This window comes from Calonectris borealis, chromosome 4 (assembly GCF_964195595.1).
Source record: "Calonectris borealis chromosome 4, bCalBor7.hap1.2, whole genome shotgun sequence".
Lineage (NCBI taxonomy): Eukaryota > Metazoa > Chordata > Aves > Procellariiformes > Procellariidae > Calonectris > Calonectris borealis.
In genome coordinates this window covers 34119508-34141511 of record NC_134315.1, presented here as the reverse complement: position 1 = coordinate 34141511, position 22004 = coordinate 34119508, and the positions used below count along the sequence as shown (strand labels likewise).

The 22004-nt window shown below is 34.5% G+C and overlaps 1 protein-coding gene across 3 annotated transcripts in view; it reads right to left on the bottom strand.

Annotated features, from left to right (window-relative positions):
• The window catches only part of MICU3 (mitochondrial calcium uptake family member 3), a 59062-nt gene that overhangs the window by 14446 nt on the left and 22612 nt on the right, over positions 1–22004 (bottom strand). For 2 of the 3 annotated variants that reach the window (XM_075149162.1, XM_075149163.1), the window contains 6 exons: positions 20624–20706; positions 14883–14954; positions 13488–13526; positions 9780–9875; positions 4610–4710; positions 2662–2833 (listed from right to left, as the gene is read on the bottom strand). In XM_075149162.1, the coding sequence (XP_075005263.1) occupies positions 2662–2833; positions 4610–4710; positions 9780–9875; positions 13488–13526; positions 14883–14954; positions 20624–20706 (563 nt within the window). The remainder of the gene's footprint in view (positions 1–2661; positions 2834–4609; positions 4711–9779; positions 9876–13487; positions 13527–14882; positions 14955–20623; positions 20707–22004) is intronic. The other variant, XM_075149164.1, reaches the window with a different exon arrangement.

The window sequence follows — 22004 nt, the reverse complement described above, 5'->3', positions numbered from 1 at the left end:
GATAAAGAAGCCACACCTGCAGCCCATGGCTAAACTGTGGGTACTTTACAACATTTTAGCAATGAGAAAAATATCTGGCTTCATGTAAGAGCTCTACAGTTTCTGCTGAAATCATCTGTAATCATGCATGTTTATTTCCTCTCAAGGAAAAACAGCAAAGGACACAAAAGAGGCAGAAGGGCGGGCAAAATTATACTCAAGGAGAGTTGGGCATACAGCATTCTACTGTCTCTCTCCTTCCCTAGGACCATGTTTGTTCAACTGGTAACTGTAATACCATTTTGTATTTGCCATACGTTTTGCATTTTGACATACATTTTGCATTTTGACATAGGAAGTTATCTATGTGTAGATATCCCAGAAGTTTCCTACTGGAAACTATTTATTTTCTATGTAAAAGGAAACTAACTTTTTTATTCATTTGGACAGATTGTATTTTACTATAGCAAAGAAAACTGTTATATTAATGCTGTTAAAAATGCATAGACTTTCTTTAGGAGCTGATATTTGTAGTAATTCAAGATGCCAACTTAAATGAATCACCGCTTGGCATCTAGTTAGTCAAAGGAAGAAAACATCCTGTGAGCAGGCAGCATGCCCGCTGAACATTTTAACATGACTACAGTAGCCAAACGATCATCATGTTGCTTTAGAGGCTTCTACACACAGTGCGACGAAAGATTAACATTGCCAACTGTGAGAGTAGCTGACTATTACTTTACAGGCTAGACTAATTTTTCTTCTAAATGGAATCCTCTGGTTTGTATTAGTATTGCAGCGTATCACTGTAATAAAATAGAGAGTACATTTTATAATTTTCAAGTTATAATGTTATTACAAGTGTAAAAAAGTGCCAATATATGAACAATGCCTCCATGGCAATAAGAGGCCAAGTCCCATTCTCAAAAGCCTGTGGCCAGCACAAGAGATGTCACAGGGATTTACTTTTTCCACTGTACTGACAGCACATTTACCAAGCCAGTGATACAGAGCTATGGAAAATGGCAATGTCTTGTTTTACTTAATGGAGGTATAGCATATACATACAAATATATGGCATTGGTCAAGTGTCAGGATATTCCCAGAACACAGCATAAGCAAACCTGTAACTGAGTGACACAGTTTTCTAAGTGGAAGTTTTCCTTAGCTGATGGTCCCATCAGAGATCAGAAGAGGAAACTACTGTGGAAGACTCGCTATCAGAACAGTGGCATTGGAAGACTTAGAGATGAACTTCAAAGAATACTTCCTTCTGTTTACAAGAAAGTGTCTATATTTATATTTACTTAATCAACTTCACCTTTGCCATTCCAAGAAGTATTTCTGTATACCTATGACTGTCATTATTTTTCAGCTACCCAAGTGATACTTATATCATTGTTGTTATACAAGTCTCAAAGCGGTTTTTTTTCAGATTTCCATATATATGGAAATATATATGGATCAAATCTTGATTTCACCCTAAACAAAAAACATCTGGGAACCATGGAAAAAGAGCTTTATACCATTTCTGTTGCACTGTCTTGGCTATGAATATTGAAAGATGCACAAACCTTTTAGAGTAGTTAGAACTGAGTGCCTCAGCGGCTAGACAAGGAACTCAGAAAGGGTCAGTGAGCAGCAACTCTGATCCCAATCTTACAGCTTCATTTTACACCTAATCTGGTGCAAAAGAGACAGCCCTGCTTTCTCTTTCCACTCCCCAGCTATTTTCCTCTCTCAGTGGATCTAATTGCTGTACAACCACAGGAAGAATCAGGTAATCCAGATATTTGAACAGAAAACTGTTCATTTTTGGAGTGTGTTTCTATCAGGTCAGCTGACTGACCTTACTTACTCTGTTCTGAAATTACAATGTAATTTCTCAAATAAAAAAAAACACAAAAAAACTGTCCAAACTGATTTATTACTTTTCTTCACAAGCTCTGCTGTCAATGCTGTCAAAATATATAGCTATTGAAAGAGTTAGAGTTCTAGGACAGATTCATCTGATCTCCTTCTGTAAACACAAACAGAAGGAGTATATCCAAAACATCCCTTATTTGAAGGGCTACTTTTAACGTTATCCTATCGATTACCATTGATGCATAGTTGCCACTACATTTCTCTCAGATACACTTCTGACAACACATTTGTTGTTTAAGAAATGAAGGACTATCACCTCATGACCTTTACTGTTTTTATTATCTTTTCTTTCTTTGGCCATTATAAGAACCACATACCCATCACTAATTATATACAAGTGATCCATAATTAAGACTATAAAACAACTAGATAAAGGCTGTCAATGTTATTTCTGAAAAGGTGCTATTCCAGTGGCAGTGCAAAAAACAAGAATAAACCAGGTTTTTTAATGCCTCGTTGCTAAAAATTTGTTCTTTTTCAAGTCTTATGGTTTTTGCTGTTTAAGCTGAATTTTCATGTAATATAAAGCTTTGTTATCTGAACTTCAAAAATATTACTAGCTAAATCCTATAGAACATAATTTTATTCAGCAAGTAATCTGAAAAACATGACAGAGACAGCTTATGATCAGAATAAAATCCTTGTGCTAATTAATTCAGTGATAGAATCTCATTCAGTCCAACAAGGCTATATTTTCATCTTGATGACACTGGGACTGGATGCTGTGGCCCACTGCTGTCCTAGCTAAACAATTACCTTTTCTTCAGGAATCCTGCAGCGCATGTTTTCCAGGTAACTTGATGTATTTTCCACATTTGTATACCTCAGAAGAATATGGGCAAAGTCTTCCTCACTGATGGTATTCATCCCATTAGAGTAGGAAAGGAATTCTATCTCTAGAACTTCAGTTTGTAGGTTATCCATAAATCTAAAGCACAAACATAAATATGAAGAAATGTATAATACTTTATATTTCTACTATTCATGTCCTTGGAAGACTCAGTAGAATATAAAGCCAAATGGCATTATACATATTAGCGCTGATGGTAAATTTGGTAAATCCCTTATCTATGTTGACATATTTTCTAATCAATACAACAATCTTAACTCACAGATGAAGTGTTTTAGTAAGGATTAAAATAACTTAATACTTACATTTCTAATTCTAGTTTGCGTTTCCTTAATTTTCTTCTTCAGTGGGTCCTGATCTTTATTTTTTATGCTAGACTGAAAATTCCATCATGGTACTAAACAAATTCCCAAAATTTATTCCTCATATAGTTACTTACAGATTGCAATTAAACCTTACCTTTCTCTTTTTAACAAGCTAAGTATGATGAGCTCTTGCAGCCTTTCAATCTAAACTTTTTTTTTTTTAATACTTCACTATTCTTACGATATTTCTATAAACTCTTCCCAACTTAACAACATATTTAGTATATTCTGGACACCAAAACTCGATAAAGTATAAAACCAGCTATATATAAAAAGAAAATATAACTTCCCTGATTCTGCTTGATGTCCTAGCTATACAACCAAAGATGAAATTAGCTCTCTGGTCCCACTGGGAGCTCACGTTCATCTGATTGTCAACCACAACCTGTACCACTTCCCTGTTACAGCTTCCCAAGAGTTCCCATCCTGTAGACATTGCCTGCAACAATCCTTCCTAAGATACAACTTGACTTCTAAGAACTATGAGGAGCTCAAATCAGAAGGATGTCTAGACAAAAGTATAAGTGCAAGGTAAACATACAATAGTATTTCCCTCACCAATCCATAGTTGATTTTTTGAGCTGGTAAAGTAGTGTTGAATAAAACTTGATGGATCCCTCTTTCATGAATGTATCTACTAGGTTTTGCCCTCTTCAGCATTCACAACATCTTACAGCAATAGACAGACATTTTAACTAGATGCCTTTTGAAAAAGTACCTTCTTTTCTGCTTCTTGTTTTGAACTCACATCATGATTTCACTTGATGACACAGTTTTTATATTATGTGAAATACTAAATAATTTTAATGACATACGTAATTTTAAGGCAAAATATTTTGCAAACATCTGATTGATTAGAATGCACAGTTAAGTGATGACTATAAAGACAATAGGTATTGGGAGTATTTACTGAGGAAACAAAAATCAAACACTGTATCTCTTTCAATCACAGAGAAACATACAGTTTTATGGCTCTGTTTTTATGGCACTCTCCCTATATTTTTAAATTCTATTTTAACTGGTGGAATAATTAAGCCAATAGCTTCCACTGTGTTTTCACTTTTTCTCAGAAGCTTGTTCTAAGGTGCCTACATGATATCTTCAGAAAAATCTTTACATTTAAGTATGTCCCTAAGAGCAGAGATACACCCAAAGTTTTTTTTAAAGCACTCACAATCAGGGGAAAAAAATAAAAACAATTCAAAACCAAGAAAAAAATTCCTACATACCAATAAAGACAGGGTTGGGGTATAACCTCTCTACCCCAAACCAACTACGCGCACAAGTGCTAACAAAATTTGCAAATGCAGCAGCATTAGTACAGGACTTACTGTTTTATTTTGCTCTTTGTATATGTAACACACACAAAGGGAACATAAACCTTACATACATGTCTGCATAACCTATGTGTATAATAATTCAATACACATTAATTATAACAAGCATGCAAGTATTTTTTTTACAAGGAATTAATAAAGTTGAGACTCACCTATAAAAATCTTCAAAGTTCAGTTCAGCTTTTCCTTTCTTGCCGAAAAAGTGTACAAGCAGTGTAGTATCTGACAGTGAACTTGAAATATCATCAGCACGCTTAAATATTAGAATAAAAAAAATTAAATGCCATGATTGATCAGTTACAAAGTATAATCTGAGAATGCCTATCATCACAATAGACTTTTCTATTAAAAGAGTTTGTTTTATGTTCACAGTCTTAAAAAAGAGTTTAGTATTAAAATCCATTAAATTAATTTAGTCATGCAATTTTCACACAAAATAGCATTAGGCTGTTAATTGCATTTAGTAGAAAACACTTAAAACGACAATATAATATAATGGAAGCTGCAATGAAGGGGGAAAAAGCAGGAAAAATAAAACCAGAAACTCTTGAGAAAAAAAAATGTTCTCATCAGTTGAGGTAAACCATAAAAATAACTCCCTTTGTACACAATCTTCTTTCTCTTCTACTATGCAACTACAATGAAATTAAAGGAAGTTACTTCATGTACTCTTATTTTATATTTCAGAATTATTAAGTATGGGATTGTATTCCAACACCACTCACATCAGACAGGTGTACTTTATATGATTCTTTTCTGTAAGTAGCAGATGACTACAGTTTAAATTTTATTGCCCAAATATATTTAAAACAGCAGAATTTTCAGAAATTTTGAAATCATGAAGTAATATTTTGACTCATTCTCTTAAGAATGTTCCTCATCTACTCAGTGAACAGGTGTGGTCTCTGCTTCTCTCCTTCTCAAAGGAATCTTTGAACTGTACTAATACTTTCTCCTTAATAAATAACTACCAAATTTGAAGGCACAGAATTACAATACTAAAACCAACTAATTTTGATCATTCATAATAGCAAGAGTTGTAAATAGGAAGACGTATATAAACAGAAGTTACTATCATCAGTGTATAGTGATTGTGCAACACTCCACTTTTTTACTACATATTCATTACCCTTACCTGTCGTGTACGTGCATTGATTTTACCTCTTTTACAAAGAAACTCTTGATATACTGAAGAGCTAGAGAAATAGTAAGGCTCTTAAATAAGCCATAGTAATCCACCATGGCAACGTCCTTCTGGCATTAACATGTATCTGCCAACATTTGAAATTAAAACAGTAATATATTTAGTCTCCTTGCTGCACCTGCCTAGGGAGAACCTTCTGCCCAAGCTCTCATTTTACTTGCAAAGACAAGATCTTATGAAAAACAAAGAGTGGGAGCCAGTAGTCTCTGCTCTTCCTAGGCAAGCTACCACCCATCAGCAACACCGTATTTTTGTGGAAGTGTGCCTGCTGACTCTACTGTTAAAGTACAAAACAGAATACACAGTATAAAAACCTAGTAAGTATTTGGGAGATGTAACAGCACTAATTTATCACCATAATGATAGATTATAAACCTATGGGACTTACTGTAAGTATAGAAAACGGTTTATACAGATCTATAAAGATCTGCATATACAAACCTGCAAGCTGCACTCAGAGTCCTTTAAGTCTGACTTTATTTCATAACTGAAGAGGCTATAAATTTATAACAGATGGAGAAACTCTAAATGAAGAAACTAGGAAGAAATTTTGAACAGTATGCAGTAGTTCAAAATCATGTACCATGAAAAACCATTTCATATCTACATTCTCTGAAATATACTATATTAATTTCAAATTCACATACTGATTTGTAAAAAAATGTAAAATGCAATATCCATTAAGAGTATTTATGTATCAACAACAAGGAAAACCATGAGGCAATAACAACACAAACCCTTTCCTTTCAACATCCAAGAACTAAAGAAATGAGAGAGACTTTTCTGTACTTTAGTATAATCAGTTTAGGATTCTCAAGATTGTATTTCATGTACTCTAGCTTCCTCTTTATTCTCATATTCTTCTCCAGGGAGAAATAAGATGACATAGTGTATATATAGGTAGAGAGATATTTCATGTCCTTCAATTAAGACAGCTCTGCTCTTCAAGTGAGCAAACTAATTCAGAAAAGTAATCACTATTTGTCTTTTAATATTGTTATCCTCCACTACAGGACACAATATACTGAAATGCAGATACCCTGATTTCTTATTTCTTTTAAGCTATTAAATCCCTAAGCACATTCAAACAATTTCCCTTAAGTACACTGAATAGATATCAAATGTTAAATTACAGCCTTTCATCTTGCAAAAACATTTCAAAACCTTAGACTTAGGTTGCATTCATCCATATCTAAAGAACCATTTAAAAAAATACAATCTGTAAGTCTTTTCACAATTCCCATATGGTCAGCCTCATTAAATGAAAAAACCCCAAACAAAAACCTCACCCCAGAAACTCAACCCAGTATGCTTCTCTGCAGAACTGCAGGCAACTGAAAACTATTCCTGTGCTCCTTCTGCATTGAGAGCATTATATAAATTCTCTCTCTTAAGGGGTAAGGATAAAAACAAAAGCCTTAACCATTTAAAACTATTATTTATTGTTTATAATAAAATTAGTTTTCTATTTTAGATCAGTGAAAATGCAATGACCGCACCTGTTTCCATATATACAAATGAGAGACTCTATTTTGATCTAATATATTTTGAAGTCTTTTAAATGAGAATAAAAACCTGCCTTGCTTCTCTTTACCTTTATACTAACTGCAGGTAAAGAGACAAACAGGAGAGACGTGTTTCAGTCACATTATTGGCTTGCTGCATAATGGCAGCATTTTTTCCTCTCAATTTCCTAACCTGAAGAGCAGTAAATCTATTTTTTTTATATTCTGCAAGATTCATTTCAAGCTTTTGATTAAAGAGGGTCAACTAAAAGTAAGCTAAACTCATGAGCGATGGTCCACTTGTAGCAACATATTCTGAGAATGAAATATGTGTATTATGCTTTGAGTTAGTAAGAGCTTTCTTACTGCAAGTCCTTGATTTTTCAATAGTGATTTCCAGTTTCATTTAGTAATTTAACAATAAACCCACAAACTGAACTCAGTGGTAAATGGCATATTCCAACAGGATGATGTAGTTGCTTGAAATTAGGAATAGCAGAAACAATACTGTAAACTGCCCTAGAAAGAAACGGGATGTGATGAGTAACTTCTTTTTCACCCCAAAGAGACCTTGTAAGTTGATTCTCATAACAACGCACCTTATTTACTGTTCTTTTCAACTTACACAAGGCCTTCTCAAAAGGCCATGAAACAACAGAGACTCCCGTGTCACCTAGTTTTATGCCACTTTCTTAGTACAGATGGCTATAATATCATTCAGATGTGAGAGTACCTGGGAGGGATAAGCATATGGATGAAAGCCAGCCGGCTCAAACTTAAACCAAACAAGATAAAGATGATTATGGTGAGAAGTGGGAAATTCTCAGTGGAGCAAATGAAAGATACAAAATTTTTTTCATAAAATGAATTAAAACTGAGCAGAGAGACTTTTTATACATTTTACAGACAATTTAGATCAATGTTTTACATAGCTGCTGTTAAGCTTCAATTACATTGTAGGTCACAGATACTAGCCTGACGCATCAGATATAAAAAATCTCTCTCTCTTCAAATTAAAGACATGTAGAGATTGCCAAACGTAAGTCCATCTATACTTGGGACTGAATTAATTCCAGCTAAGTGTAGATTAAGATGACAGTTAATTCAGAAAACTCAGTGCCCCAAGCTCCTTAAATAGCCAATGAAAAGAGCAGCCCTCTCCCCTCTATGTCTCCCTTAGCTGACTAGACAGGAACACTGATGTTCTGGGCTTTAAAATTTGGTGGAATAAATAAGGACTAAGAACTGGACTAGTAGCTCAGAAGCTCATCAATTGAAAAGCAATGAAAGAAAGGCTGGGTATACTGCTTTATTGCAGGATTACTACGAATGTATTATTACTATGAATATAGCTATGAATATTGGTCTAAAACTCAGTTCTGTAACACTATATTTTGTTTTGTTCAAAGGCAAACGAACTCAGGCTGACAGAGGTACAGAGAAGGCATATTTGATATCTGGGAAATGTAGGTTCTACCTTAAGAGAAAAATCACAGACCTCATTTTGTTTAGCCTACGATAATTAAAACTGTGGGCTATGACTGCATTTATAAACACAACCATGAGTAAGAAGATTAACACTAAAGAAGAAAAAGCCCTATGAAAATTAAGGGACAACAGACTGGTATAAAGGGACTATGAGTAAATTTAGCCTGGAAATTAGAAAAAGTCCACCCAAGACCTCAGGTTATTCAATAGCTTCTGCAGAGGAACAGCAGGGACAAAACACTAATTACTTTTAATATGGAGCACACATTGCTTATGAAGCAAAGAAAAAGATTGTTTTACCCTGGAGGTCCGTTTCAGTTCCATGTTCTTTTCTCATTATGATCCTGCTTATGAAGCATGGGACTTGAGACCAGAGAGTCAGTGGGGAGTTGCTGTATGTCCTTTAATGCCACAACCAGCAGAGCAATCACCCTCACTGTATGGGGCACAGAAAAGCCTAAATGATCTAGTTTTCTAACCCTCTTAAATGATCAGTACAAATAAATGTTGTACTCAATTGTCTGAAAGCACATCATGAAACAAGAATCTGACTAGAATTTAAAGAACAATGGAAATTAATTTGACAGCACAGTGATATTGCTAGTCCTCCACAATGATCATGTAATATTCAACAAGACTGTTTTGGTTACCTTAAAACATTTCTGGTTCAATCGAACAATTAAAACAATCTTTGCGTGTTTTTGTGAAGATAAGCTTTGATAACATACAGAAAAAGCACATTAAGGACCTAAACGTTAAAAGCTTAAAAGGCTGCAACTCTCATTAAAGTTGTCACATCACTGGACCAAGTCTAAATGACAAAGGTTTCCTAAACTGTGCAATATTGTCACTATTAGTATCAGAAAATGTTTTCTACAATAAGGAATGAAGAGGACTCAATGTTCCAACTCTTTCAAAAGGTAACTTTGCTTTTACTTGGAAATGACAACTTTGAATTATCACACTGCATGGAACCAAATCAATTTCATCTGAGAACTTTCAGGTTTAAAAAAAAAAATCAATAGGAAGAAAAGAAACAGGGTGCATAAAATAGGAAAACAAACAGAACATAAATAAATAAAATAGCAGTCTGTTTATGGACCAGAGACAGAGGTTGTCTTATACCTCCGCAAGGTCCGAAAAGAGTGCTTGGCTTGTGCTACGTCTCAAAGTATCCCAATAGCTTCTGGGGACAAGGTCCTCTCCTTCTGTTTTAAGAACCTGCAGAAGTTTCAAGAAGCACAATCGTTTGAAAACCAAAGAACAATAAAACAGCTGCTTACAGACTTTAAAATCTTTTCCAACTCATCTTCAAAAATATGGCTTGATTCTTTTGCTTCTACATACAGAATTTCTACCCAGTTACATGACATTTGGTACATCAAAGTAACACTAGTATGTTACAGTTATTTGCTTATTACTCATACCTTGGCTGTGCCAAAAGTATCACCAGACTCCACTTTCACTTATGATATGAAATTTGTTCTCCCATTGGTCAAAATATAAATGCTACCATCTAATTAGTTATATAAAATTAATTTCATCCAATTATCAGGATGACATCCTTGCAACAATAAAGAAAAGCAAAAACCAAGCCTAGCAAGTCCAACTTCAACTGTAACATACTTATCAAGAGAACACTATCCACATCTGATGATCAAACTTACCTTGTTTATATAGAAAATAACTGTTTAATCTCTCCAAGGAAAATATGCTTACCTTTTTGCTCTGAAATGTTTCATATTTGGATGCCTGAAAAATCCTCCCTTATTAAAATAGGCCTTCCTTTATCTTGCAATTAGTCTTAGAAGATCTACCTAATACATTTCTTCCCCCCTCCCGCCCGCCAAAGAATCTAGGGGAGGTGATCCTAAAGACAGCAGAAGGCTACCTGAACTCAGTTAGGGTTATTGCAACTGAATGAATTTTCCCCTCTCTCTCCAGAAGTCAATGTAAACTAGGTCTTATACTTTCAGGGCTTCCCACTCATGTCTATCCGGGCACGCAAGACAAAGACAGAATGAGTTTAGTCTCCTAACTACGAACGAAAACCATTTTTTTTTTGAGTCAGCACATACTGTTCTCTTAGAAGATTTACACTGATGTGACTGCTATACGATGTGTAAAACCACATTGTTATCATAAAGAATACTGTACAGAGTTGAAGGTTTATTGTCTCTATGTATTCCACATTATGTCAATCACAGAAATATAACTTTAATTCTTTAAACAAATTGAAATATAGTATGATTTCTATTTTCCCTTAATGTTTTTCAGCACAGTATCTCCTCAGGTAACAGGTCTTCAATACACTTGCAGTACATCCAGCAGTGATACACAGTGACATGAGTGAAGATATTATTTAAGAGCTCTTACCAATGTAATGGGGCTCGGTGCTTATGGGACCATCCTGTATTAATTTGCTTCAGCTATATTTTACATGTTTATAAAAATGCATCTGTGTATAAATGATTATGTAAATTTACATTGCATACAAATAATGATCTTAGTACTACAGAAACAATATTTCAGCAGTAAGTCAATATGTAATTTAAAAAAACCAAAAGATAAAAATGCTTTAAGATATGTAATATGAAGTGTGTCTGGCTGCAGAACACCACAACATATTTACTGAAAGGAAATATGCTAAATAATCTAAAATTTTTTTCAACTTGTGTACCGCTTCTACAAGTTCTATTACGTATTTTCTCTACTAACCAATTCAACTCAGCTCTTTCTGTAAATTGTCATCAAAGAAACATGACAAACTACCAGGAATTATAGCCGTGCTTAATGTATATTATACTTCTGTTTCCTTTTTGAAAAATTCTGGTTTTATCTTTCTCTTGTTTTGGAGTAACAGTTCCTACATTGTAGCCACAGTATTCTCATATATAACTCCATTCAGTCCTAAATTGCTGAACTCAAAGAAATTGGTTTACTTCAGTGGGTACAGGATTAGGTCCTTAGGGCTTCAGTTTCTCTCTCACGCTTATTTAGCCCTTTGGTATTTACTGAGTCGTGTATGAACAACACCTCAATCCTTTATCCATAAAATAATGTAATATAGCTATTTTAAGTATTCACTGAATTTGTTCTCTTACTGGAGATTCACTTTAACCAACAGAATTAGTATTTCTGGGCATGCACATTTTATTTTCCTTACATGCATGTCATCATAATTATCATGTTCTGGTTGGCATTTGGCTAGTAAGAGCACTCATACAATATATGCTGAAGTAGTCTTAACACATAGCTGCAGTATGCACCAGAACATGACTTGAAAGAATTAACCTATGGAAATGAAAAGACAAAAATATTTAATCTATTTAAAACTTCACTGTATGCACCCTATGGCTTATAGACCTTGACATTTCTCAAAAAATTAGAACTGTTTTGAAGGATGAAGTGAGGAAAAGGGCCCAACACAGCACTTTGGACTATCCCAGACTTTTCAGGGCTGCATCTCCTTGTTCTTGAGTATCTTCAACTCCCCAGGACATCAAGTGAAACTGAAAAGGCTGCTACAATTCTTGTTTCAGTAGGGGAAATAGAAATCAAAAATATCAATATTCTGGGGTGGGGGATTTGTTAGATACTGTGAATTGCTATACATCTGAGTCTCCTTTGCATGGAGATCTCCATTCAGGTCATAGGAGGGCAGGAAAAGATCTACGTATCTGGGCATCATCTTGATACAGAGTTAGGATGTGGCTAGAGTGGACCACATCTAGAAGGAGATTTTTTGCTGAAGTTGAAAACTATTATATGACTAGGAAAGCCTGACTAGTTTGGTTTCAATTTAAAATAGGAGGCAGCACAGGAATACGGCAACCACTGTACTGCACCTTTCACTGCAGTAAAGCCTGATCTAAAATCCATTGAATCATAAGGCCTTGCACTTCCTACTACAGTATTCTCACAACATTGCAGCATCTACATCATGTCACTGCACCTTTTCGTTCAACAGACTTCTTTCCTGCATACTGCCCAAATTGTATGTGCTAACTTCACAGGAAACAAATCTGTGCATTCCTGTGAATGATTATAAAAAGAAACATTTAAAACTTTAACTTTAAAACTGTTAATTTCACTAGTTATCTAATTCTTGTAGGTTCCCTCCCCTCACTTTGAATGTCACAGTAATCATACCAAACCAAGTTTAATTCTTCTATTTTAACATCACATCAAACTTTTTTTACAACAGTTTTACTCCTGCTGTGAATCAAAAATTAATCAGGTCAGGGTGAAGACATTCAAAAACCCAGAAGATCTCTCTCTTGCTGACTCTCTCTCCCACTCCTCAAAAATGATTGAAAATAAGTTTACTGTCACCTACATAATACAGGGACTATTTTCTGTAAAATTCTATTCTATTTCAGCATTGAAATTTCTTATTTATTTGTTCTGTAAGTGAAGCACAAAAATATAAAAGCTCTCTTCTGGTTTCTTTTTATTTGACAAACTATTACTTCACATTATACACAAGGAGACAAGAGAGACCTGAATCAAATTACTCATGCAGGATGACTTAATACGTTAATTAAAACCAAGTCTATAATTTCTTAAGATATACTTTGTTCTTTCCCTTAAAAATAGTTTCCTTCATTTTATATAAATAGAGAGAGCAGCCTTTCCTCCTGGTAGGCTTGCCTGTTTCAGAATGCATGCAACAAGCATGCACAACCTTTTATGCAAAGATCCATCACTTTTTACTGATTAGCAGAAGTAATTTACTTGATGAAAAAGATAAATATAGCAAATTTTCTTACAGCATATTATTTCACCTCACTGGTGAAGACTGCATAAATTGAAAATAATTAGAGTACATACACTGTTAGTAGAAGTATGATATCCATAAAGTTGAAGACGCTGACATACAGCAAAAACGGGCCAAGCCAAGTATCACATGTCAGAATGAAGCCAAAAGAAGGAAAAAAAAAATAAAGACAACAGAATAGGTTAAGACAAGTAAATCTTTATTTTATATATTACTAGATTTGTTTGTTTGTTTGTTTGTTTTTAAAATGACAGTGAAGAAAAAATGGTTTATTTTCAATCTCATTCTTTAAATTTTCAAAAGAGAAGTACAGAGTTGCAGAGATTACTCTCAGGAGAAATGTTCCATTTCGTAATCTTTACTTTTTCCAAAAGCTCTTCTTTTGGGTGTAAGTTTCCTTTGTTCAGAATAAACAGTGTGTAAGAGATTCAACAATTGACATACAGTTTTGAAAAGTTGAGAAGGATAGGTCTCTCTGGGTTGGAAGAAAAGATCCCTTTTTATGCTCAGGGAAGGTTTAAAAAGTATTAATTCTTGAAATTCAAACTTCCTATGGCTTCAGGGACAAAGATCTGAGATCAAGCATCTATGGTCCGAAAAGGATAATGGGCACTATGAGAAGCTTTGCGTATATGTCAAAACCTTTCTTATAATAAGGAATTCTTGCCATAAATATGCAAATCACAAATGAACATGTTTTCTTCTGTCATGGGCTTGACAGAGACTTGTCCCTAATTTTTACTTGTCCAACAGTAAAATAAGTTCCTGCTGCTGCTGCCGACATCCGCCCGACAAGCCACCACAGACTTGTCTATTTCTGACTTACCCTTCTTATGCACATAAGAAATGCAAACTTGACATTAAATGAGTATTCAGTATTCCACAAAAATCTATTCACATAATATAAACAACTAAAAACATTTTGCATTGGTCATAAGCAGTATTTAATTAAAAAATTAAATTTGAATATAAAATCCAAGTTCACTTACAGTATCAGCTATTTTAAAACTACTATGTTAATAACACACATCAGGATCAGTATGTCTACATGAACAATTTCTATTAGTTATGAGAGCAGGAGTAGAGTTTGGTCTTGCCACTGAGATCTCTCACTCTTACAGACAATAACACTGGTCATGGCTATTCACTTTTCCTACATTTATGGATTCCAAATGGAATCAATGCTACTGTCATAATATGTAATACAATATTTAAACACTAATTTTTCCTTTCTATAGACCACTAAAATAGTTTTTTTTTCAATAACTGCAGTTTAGGCTAAATATTGCTTTTTTCTTTATATAGTTATGCATATTCTTTTAATGATATGAATTTATTGTTTAAAAAATTTTGAAAGTGATTAGTGAAATATATACACACGCACAATTTTGTCCTACATCAAAGAAAACAAACCAACTACCAGCTGCAACTATTCTAATTTTACTTACCAGCATTGCACGTTTTTCTTCATCTCCTTTTCTTTCTCTCTTCTCATTTTTTTTCCTGAAAATCTCTTGTAGCTAAAAAACAAACCATTTTGTTCTTACTTAGTTTTCAGGCTATTTCACATGCATAACAATCATTCATTGTGAGGAGCACTGTGAACAGTATTAAAATGTAGTTCTTTACCAAAATATCAGTGTTTCAATGATGCTTTACTGTTCATATTCATGCCTTCACATTCCTTCTGTCACTTTAACCATCACACAGAAAGGAAAAAGGAAATATTTTTTCCACAAAGTAAGGCTAATAATTCTATTTGGGAGCACAATACTAAGAACATCCTATTTAGCTTTATATTTTAGCCAACCCAGCCTACCCAAAAAGGGGGAGTTCCAGCCTTTTTCACCACCTCCTTTCTTGTCAGGTACTAATTAGTATCTGTGTGGCTATGCAGGCAGCTGGATCAATCTTTTTTTCATATTGTTAGTTTCCAACCAGATTAGTTCTTACTCCTGCTGGCACAAGGGAAGGGTGGAAACACCTGGTGGGGGTGAAACATTCCCCTTCAGCAGCAACAAACTACTACTGAACAGTAATTTATCAAGTACTGTTTTTTTTCAAGTCTCTTCAAAGAATACCTTCAGGTCTTGTAAAATACCCCTTTCACAACTTTCTCTACGTTAAGAGCTTTAAACATGACTTCTGAGAAAACCTCAAATACAAGATTTAAAACATACAGAGATTATTAAACATTTATTTTTGGAAACCGCAGTCTTCAGACTAAGAAATGGTCTGTACTTATCTTTGTGAGTGTCTGTATTTTTTAAATAGTTTTATTTATAGTAATACTTACTAATATTCCCAAACCATTAGAAAAAAGTGACACCTTGTTTACTCTTCACAGGAGACAGAACAGTACTAACTATGATCCCATCTATACCTCTACCAGTGAACTTCAACTTTTCAAAAATCGCACCTGAAAATATTGTACTGCCACTTGCAGTATTTGCTAATCTCAAAATGGCTGAAAAAAGAATAAACACTGTGGCTGACAAATTTGTTCTATCCAGATTATGGTATTTTCAGAATCAAACATCATGGCATACAGACAGTGGTACCACAAATACGCAATTGTGTCAGTCGTTTCAAAGACCCCATTTTACCTACCAGAAGTCTGATAAAAACCTGATACTGTAGTAACACGCACACAGAGCTCCCCAGGGATCGGAATGTGAAAGATAAAGTGGGTGTGATAAATTTTGCAAGCAAATTTTCCAAATTTAATTTCAGAATACCGTACTTCAGAGAAGGCAGATGACTAAGACAAAGGGATCACAAACTCTACTGTAGGGGTATAACAAGAGTGAAATAAATGAATACAGTGTTTAGCAATTAAATAGCAAACACATTTATAAATAATGCTTTATGAATTTCCAAAATTGACTACTGTATTCTGGAATTGCCTATAAGGCAAATACTGACCAGAATATTGTGTGTGTCACTGCATCTATTTTTTAGTACGGGATCAATTTGCAGACCTTGGTATGTTTTTTCTAATTTTTTGAAAACCTACAGGTAAAAATTACTGTTACCTATGCTGACAAGGAAGAAGTCATGATAGGACGTTTAGCTGGATGGCCTAGAGTACTACACAGTTTGCAACCCAAAACTGTGGAAAGAAGGAAGGTAAATGAAGAGAGAGAAGTAGAAAGAAAATACCTTGTAAAAAGTAAAGTGACAAGCCATCAAGTAGGAGAGAAGAGTGGCAGTAATTGAAAAATCAAAAAAGATTGGTAAAAAGCAATGCATCCTTGGAAGTATTTCCCCTGCCACAGAGGCAAAGGGAATAGGATTCTGTTGCATTCATCATGAAAGCATTTGCTAAGCTTCTGGAAATGGATCTTTTGTTCAGAAGGAGTGCTATAGGATACCAGTGAGTAGAAAACTGAATGCGAAAAGGATCTAGGAGTACTTTCATAGGAACATTGTTTGAAATAGGATAAAGAGATTGACTGCTGAAAGCAGCAAAAACAAGATCTCCTGTAACAAGGGAACACAATCCTTCTGTTCCCTGACCTCACCCCTATGACATAAGCAAAGAGGAAAGCACAAACACCATGGAATTAGTTCACAAAAACACTAAAGCTGTTATCAGAAAAATTAAGTATTTTTCAACTCTGCACTACACGTACTCTTCTCTTCAAGAATGTGATCCGTACATCAATCTCTTCAGAGTCTCTTTATTTGCAAAACTGAATAGTTTTAGCTATACTTCCAATTTTATGTAATCTGTGGATTTTACTGTAATCAATGGAGAAGTATTTTGCAAATGCTGGATATAGTTCAAATGGCAACACTTACTGTCTCCTGCTTCCAGGCACACAGGAGATGATGCATACCCAAGCAAGGTGAATACAGATGCTAAGTGTATGTTCTGGGGCCAGGTCTATCACAGCTGCAGCATCACGGAATCAACTTTTATTTTCATATTTACTTTTATTTACGCAGACATTATCTATCTACCTACCTACCTATCTATTTTAGTCTTTCTCAGTCAGATCTTAGCATTCTGACTTACGGGTTTTGATCTAACTTTTGAAGGGTCACTGAGATGGTAACCAAGCAGAGTTAGGGTCAGGTTTAATCTATACAAATTTGTTAAATAAATAATAGATGGAGAACAGTGTCTAATGTTTGAAAATTCTCCTTTCTTTCTTCTATCTTGCCCCTGTACTCAGTACTGGTGATGCTGCACCTCGAATACTGTGTTCAGTTTTGGGCCCCTCACTACAAGAAGGACATTGAGTTGCTGGAGCGTGTCCAGAGAAGGGCAACGAAGCTGGTGAAGGGCCTGGAGCACAAGTCTTATGAGGAGCGGCTGAGGGAACTGGGACTGTTTAGTCTGGAAAGAGGAGGCTGAGGGGAAACCTCATCGTGCTCTACAGCTACCTGAAAGGAGGCTGTAGTGAGGTGGGTGTTGGTCTCTTCTCCGAAGCAACGAGCAATAGGACGAGAGGAAATGGCCCCAAATTGCGCCAAGGGAGGTTTAGATTGGACATGAGGAAAAATTTCTTTACTGAAAGAGTGGTCAGGCCTTGGAACAGGCTGCCCAGGGAAGTGGTTGAGTCACCATCCCTGGAAGTATTTAAAAGACGTGTAGATGAGGCGCTTAGGGACATGGTGTAGTGGGCATGGTGGTGTTGGGTTAACGGTTGGACTTGATGATCTTAGAGGTCTTTTCCAACCTTAATGATTCTAAGTCTGGTAAGAGGAAAAGAATAAGAAGGAGAAATTTTTATCAGGGACCATGACAAAGAACAAATAAAAAGTAGGATGTACAGAGGACGATAAAAGCATAGTTAGAAAGATAGATGCAATATCCATAGCCAAATGTTGTCCTTGCTTCCCGCCTTACATACTTATTTGATTTCATTTTCAGCATCAGTTTCTGAAAGACAAAGCCTCCTGCTTCAATCTGCTTCAATTTCCTCCCACTTAGCTGTGGAAATGGAAGCCTTTTTTTTTTTTTTTTAAAGTTGTTGGTCTATTCCACCACATTATTTTATGGAATCATGAAAGACTTTTTATTTTTTCTTTTTTTTTTTTCGTCTTCTTCTTCTATTTTTCCTTTGGCCAATTAATCCAATGTTTGCTGGCTTTTTCCCCTGACCAGAGGAGATGGTTATTAGGAACTGGCAAAAATAAATATGTGTACATTTAGTATTAGAATACAAAAAATGATCAGCATGCCACAATTTGCAAGTGGTGACAGCTTCCAAAATAAATGAGACCTGTTCTGCTTAACCTATGCCACCAGAAAACAAGTCCCTCAGATCTCACTCACTTGGCTGTGTATCATTTCCTTGAAAAGAAGAATTGAGGGAAGTTCAGTGTGTTGAGGACAGTTTCTTTCATGCTTCCATTTTCTTTAGGTTAGCATAGTTTATCTGAATCAAGCCTTATAACTTGACTTGAAAACAATTAAGAAACAGCACACAGGAAATTAGGGTGTCTTCATTTTAAATAAGTAGTGGTCTGACACTTAAATCCATTCCGTGTGTCTGTTTCATTCTTTGTATCTTGTTTCATCTTCTTTAGTAAGGCAGCGGGCTTCTTCTCATATGTATTTATTGTATTTATTTAAAAACTCAACTACACAAAAAATGTATGAAGAATTGATGTCTTCTGCAAATACCTTTTTTACAAACATCTGATTCAATTCTTACTAGTATTTTTTATTCCCTTAATCGCCTGTACTTATTCAGTAGAAAATAAAGGCCTTGTGTGGTCTTTAGAAAGCTTGTCTAAAACACTAACAACAAACCTTTAAATGCTAATTTCTAAAGAAATGTCAAAAACTATGTTTGCCATAGCTGAGTGTTTCAGTGTAATCCCAGACATCTGCTGCGTATGAACATTACCAATTTAGAAAACTCTGACTTATACTGTATTGTGCAGTTTGTTAATGCAAAGCCACGTAGTCATTGTAAAATAAGAAGCCCTAATGATGAGTGGGCAATCTTCTGCATTTCATGATTTGTTAAAAAAGTATAAATTTTTAACTTCATCACTGACATTAATTTAGAATAGCATTAATCATTCCTCCCATTTCTTTTAAAATCAGAAGATAAATGTAATTAACATAAATCTGAAATAGCCCTCTTGTACCAAGGCCTTTTAATTTTATACTTGTCAGTGCAAGCATCATTCTCCTGTACTGAGTGGATCCTCTCATCTGAAAACTTGCGAAGTGTTCGAATTTTAAGATGCAATTATCAGATTTCTCATGATCAAAATCAAATAACAGTGGATGATTTAAGATTTTTTGAAGATTTTCTCTCAAGTGCCAAATTCTTCTTAATACACAAATCTCAATGACATGTGAAATAAGCTAATTTTTCTTTCAAAGTCTGGGCCTTTTAGAACTGTTTAAATTTCTAACCAGAAGAAAAATAAACTCTCTGCTTAAATAATTAGTAAGAAGAATTTACAGAACTGCTTTTTTCAAGCAATAAACTGAGTAAAGCTCTAGTTTGAAAAATACTGTAATTCAAATTTGTAATGTAACAAAACCTTTGAAGTAACAAAACTACTGTCAAGTTCTAGATATCCTGCCAACTGTTCCAAAGCACATGAAAATTATTCAGCTCAAAGTCAATTTTGCTATCAGGAATATTGTCTTTAAAAAGAAATCACTGAACCCCATCTTAACAAATTGCTTCAGCATATGGATTTCATGGGCTGAACTAGATATATGTACAGTACGTTTTATTTCATTACAAATCTTGTCCAAAACAGATGATAGTGTTACATTATGTCAGTCAATATTTTCAGGTCACCTGGGATTATAAGCAGAATGAATGACAAAGTGAAGTGGTCTCCCAGGAAAAGATTCTTTCACAAGTCCCTCCATCATTATGGCAATTAAATAATTCTGCTGACCATTGACTTTAATAGCCTAATTATCTGTGAATGTAGTAGCAATTAAAAAGATCCAGAATAAAAACTGGAATTAAGCTTCAAAAATCATTATATACAACACACCCATGCAATATAATAAGGAGATACTATTTACAATTTGCATTACATTACATTTACTATTTACATTAAATAAGGCAAATAACTGTATTCAGTGAAGAATAGCTCATGTTCTCATGATTACTGACATCATCACGAGTGCCAATCCAGACAAAAAAATTAATTTAAAGATTATATCAAAATATTCAAAGACTGAAAATATACGTACCACTAAGAATTCCTTTTTGTCCACCATCTCATTGCCATCAGTATCAAACATGTTGAAAGCAATTCTAAAACCTGCATGCGGCTCTGCCAAAAATACCCATTCAATTATTTATTTGCTTGGAAAGAAAGCAAATATAAAACTCTTAGAAATTATTTGGTGTCTGTTTATAAAAGCCATATCCTCAACTAATTTAAATGAGTATGTTTGTGTACATAGTAAATGCAAATCATAACATCCGTAAAACAGTATTATCCATGTTATGAAAACAGAAGGCATGCTCACAAATTCATAGATTAAGGGAAATAGACAGTAGAAATAGAATATGAAATATCAAAGAAAAATATCTCACAGCAATGGCTGGTTGGGTAGTTAAAAGTGTTACTTCATAACTAGAGTCTATTTTATGTTACAAAACACAAATTTGTAGAAAACAAATTTTCTATGAAAACACACTGTTCTAAAAGATGCTTTAAAAAGTTTTGCAAAAAAGGTACAGGATGCAATTTCTGGTCAAAACAAATGATGTGTTGAAAGAGACCCAGAATTTTCTTGTTTACATGCTTAGAATCATTGGAATTTGAAATCAGGTTAGAATTTTAAATTATTTCTGAAATGTGGAGACTTTGAAGGTAACTGTAAGTGAAGCTTTTAGGCAACATTTTGGTGATACTCAATGATTTGCAATATGGATGAATTATGGCCAAAAGTTAGTCCAGATAACAAAGAAGCGATGGAAGAATATCCATCAATCCAGCAGTTAGGGATTGTAAGGGTTCAGGGTGAAGTTTGTGCTCTGATTCACAATAAGAATCCAAATCATGTCTGAAGAAAAACCTAATGAATCCAACAGAAATTTTTAAATTACATACAAAGGAAAGACAAGTCAAACACTTCACTCCTTCCCAAAAAACACCTCTTAAAATATCAAAACAAACTCTGTATCAGGCTTAGTTTACTCTAGCTATAAGTTCTTCTATGTTGTTTTTATAGGTGGTAGAAGAATAAGTATTCAATTTTGTTAGTGTTTTCTAACATAAATAAACATTTACTTTAGTTTGACAGATTTTGTATTTTATATTCTATCCTTGTCTCACTGATGTCACCCATTATGCACTAATAGGTGAAACAAACCAGTAATAATGTGTATCTTCCTCTTCTTCCTATATTCAATCTCCTTTATGAACTTCAGTAAATTCAGCTAGAAATTTTGTAGGAATTTCAAAGGAGAAAATAAATTTAAGCTTTTAACTGGGGTTTAGTTGAAGTGTATGGCTCAACTTTCTCAATAGTCAGTAAAAGGTGTTCCAGATAATAAAACGCTTAAATAAAACATAACACAAGATTCCAGTAGGACAGGAGAGGTTCAAATTGACAAAGAGAT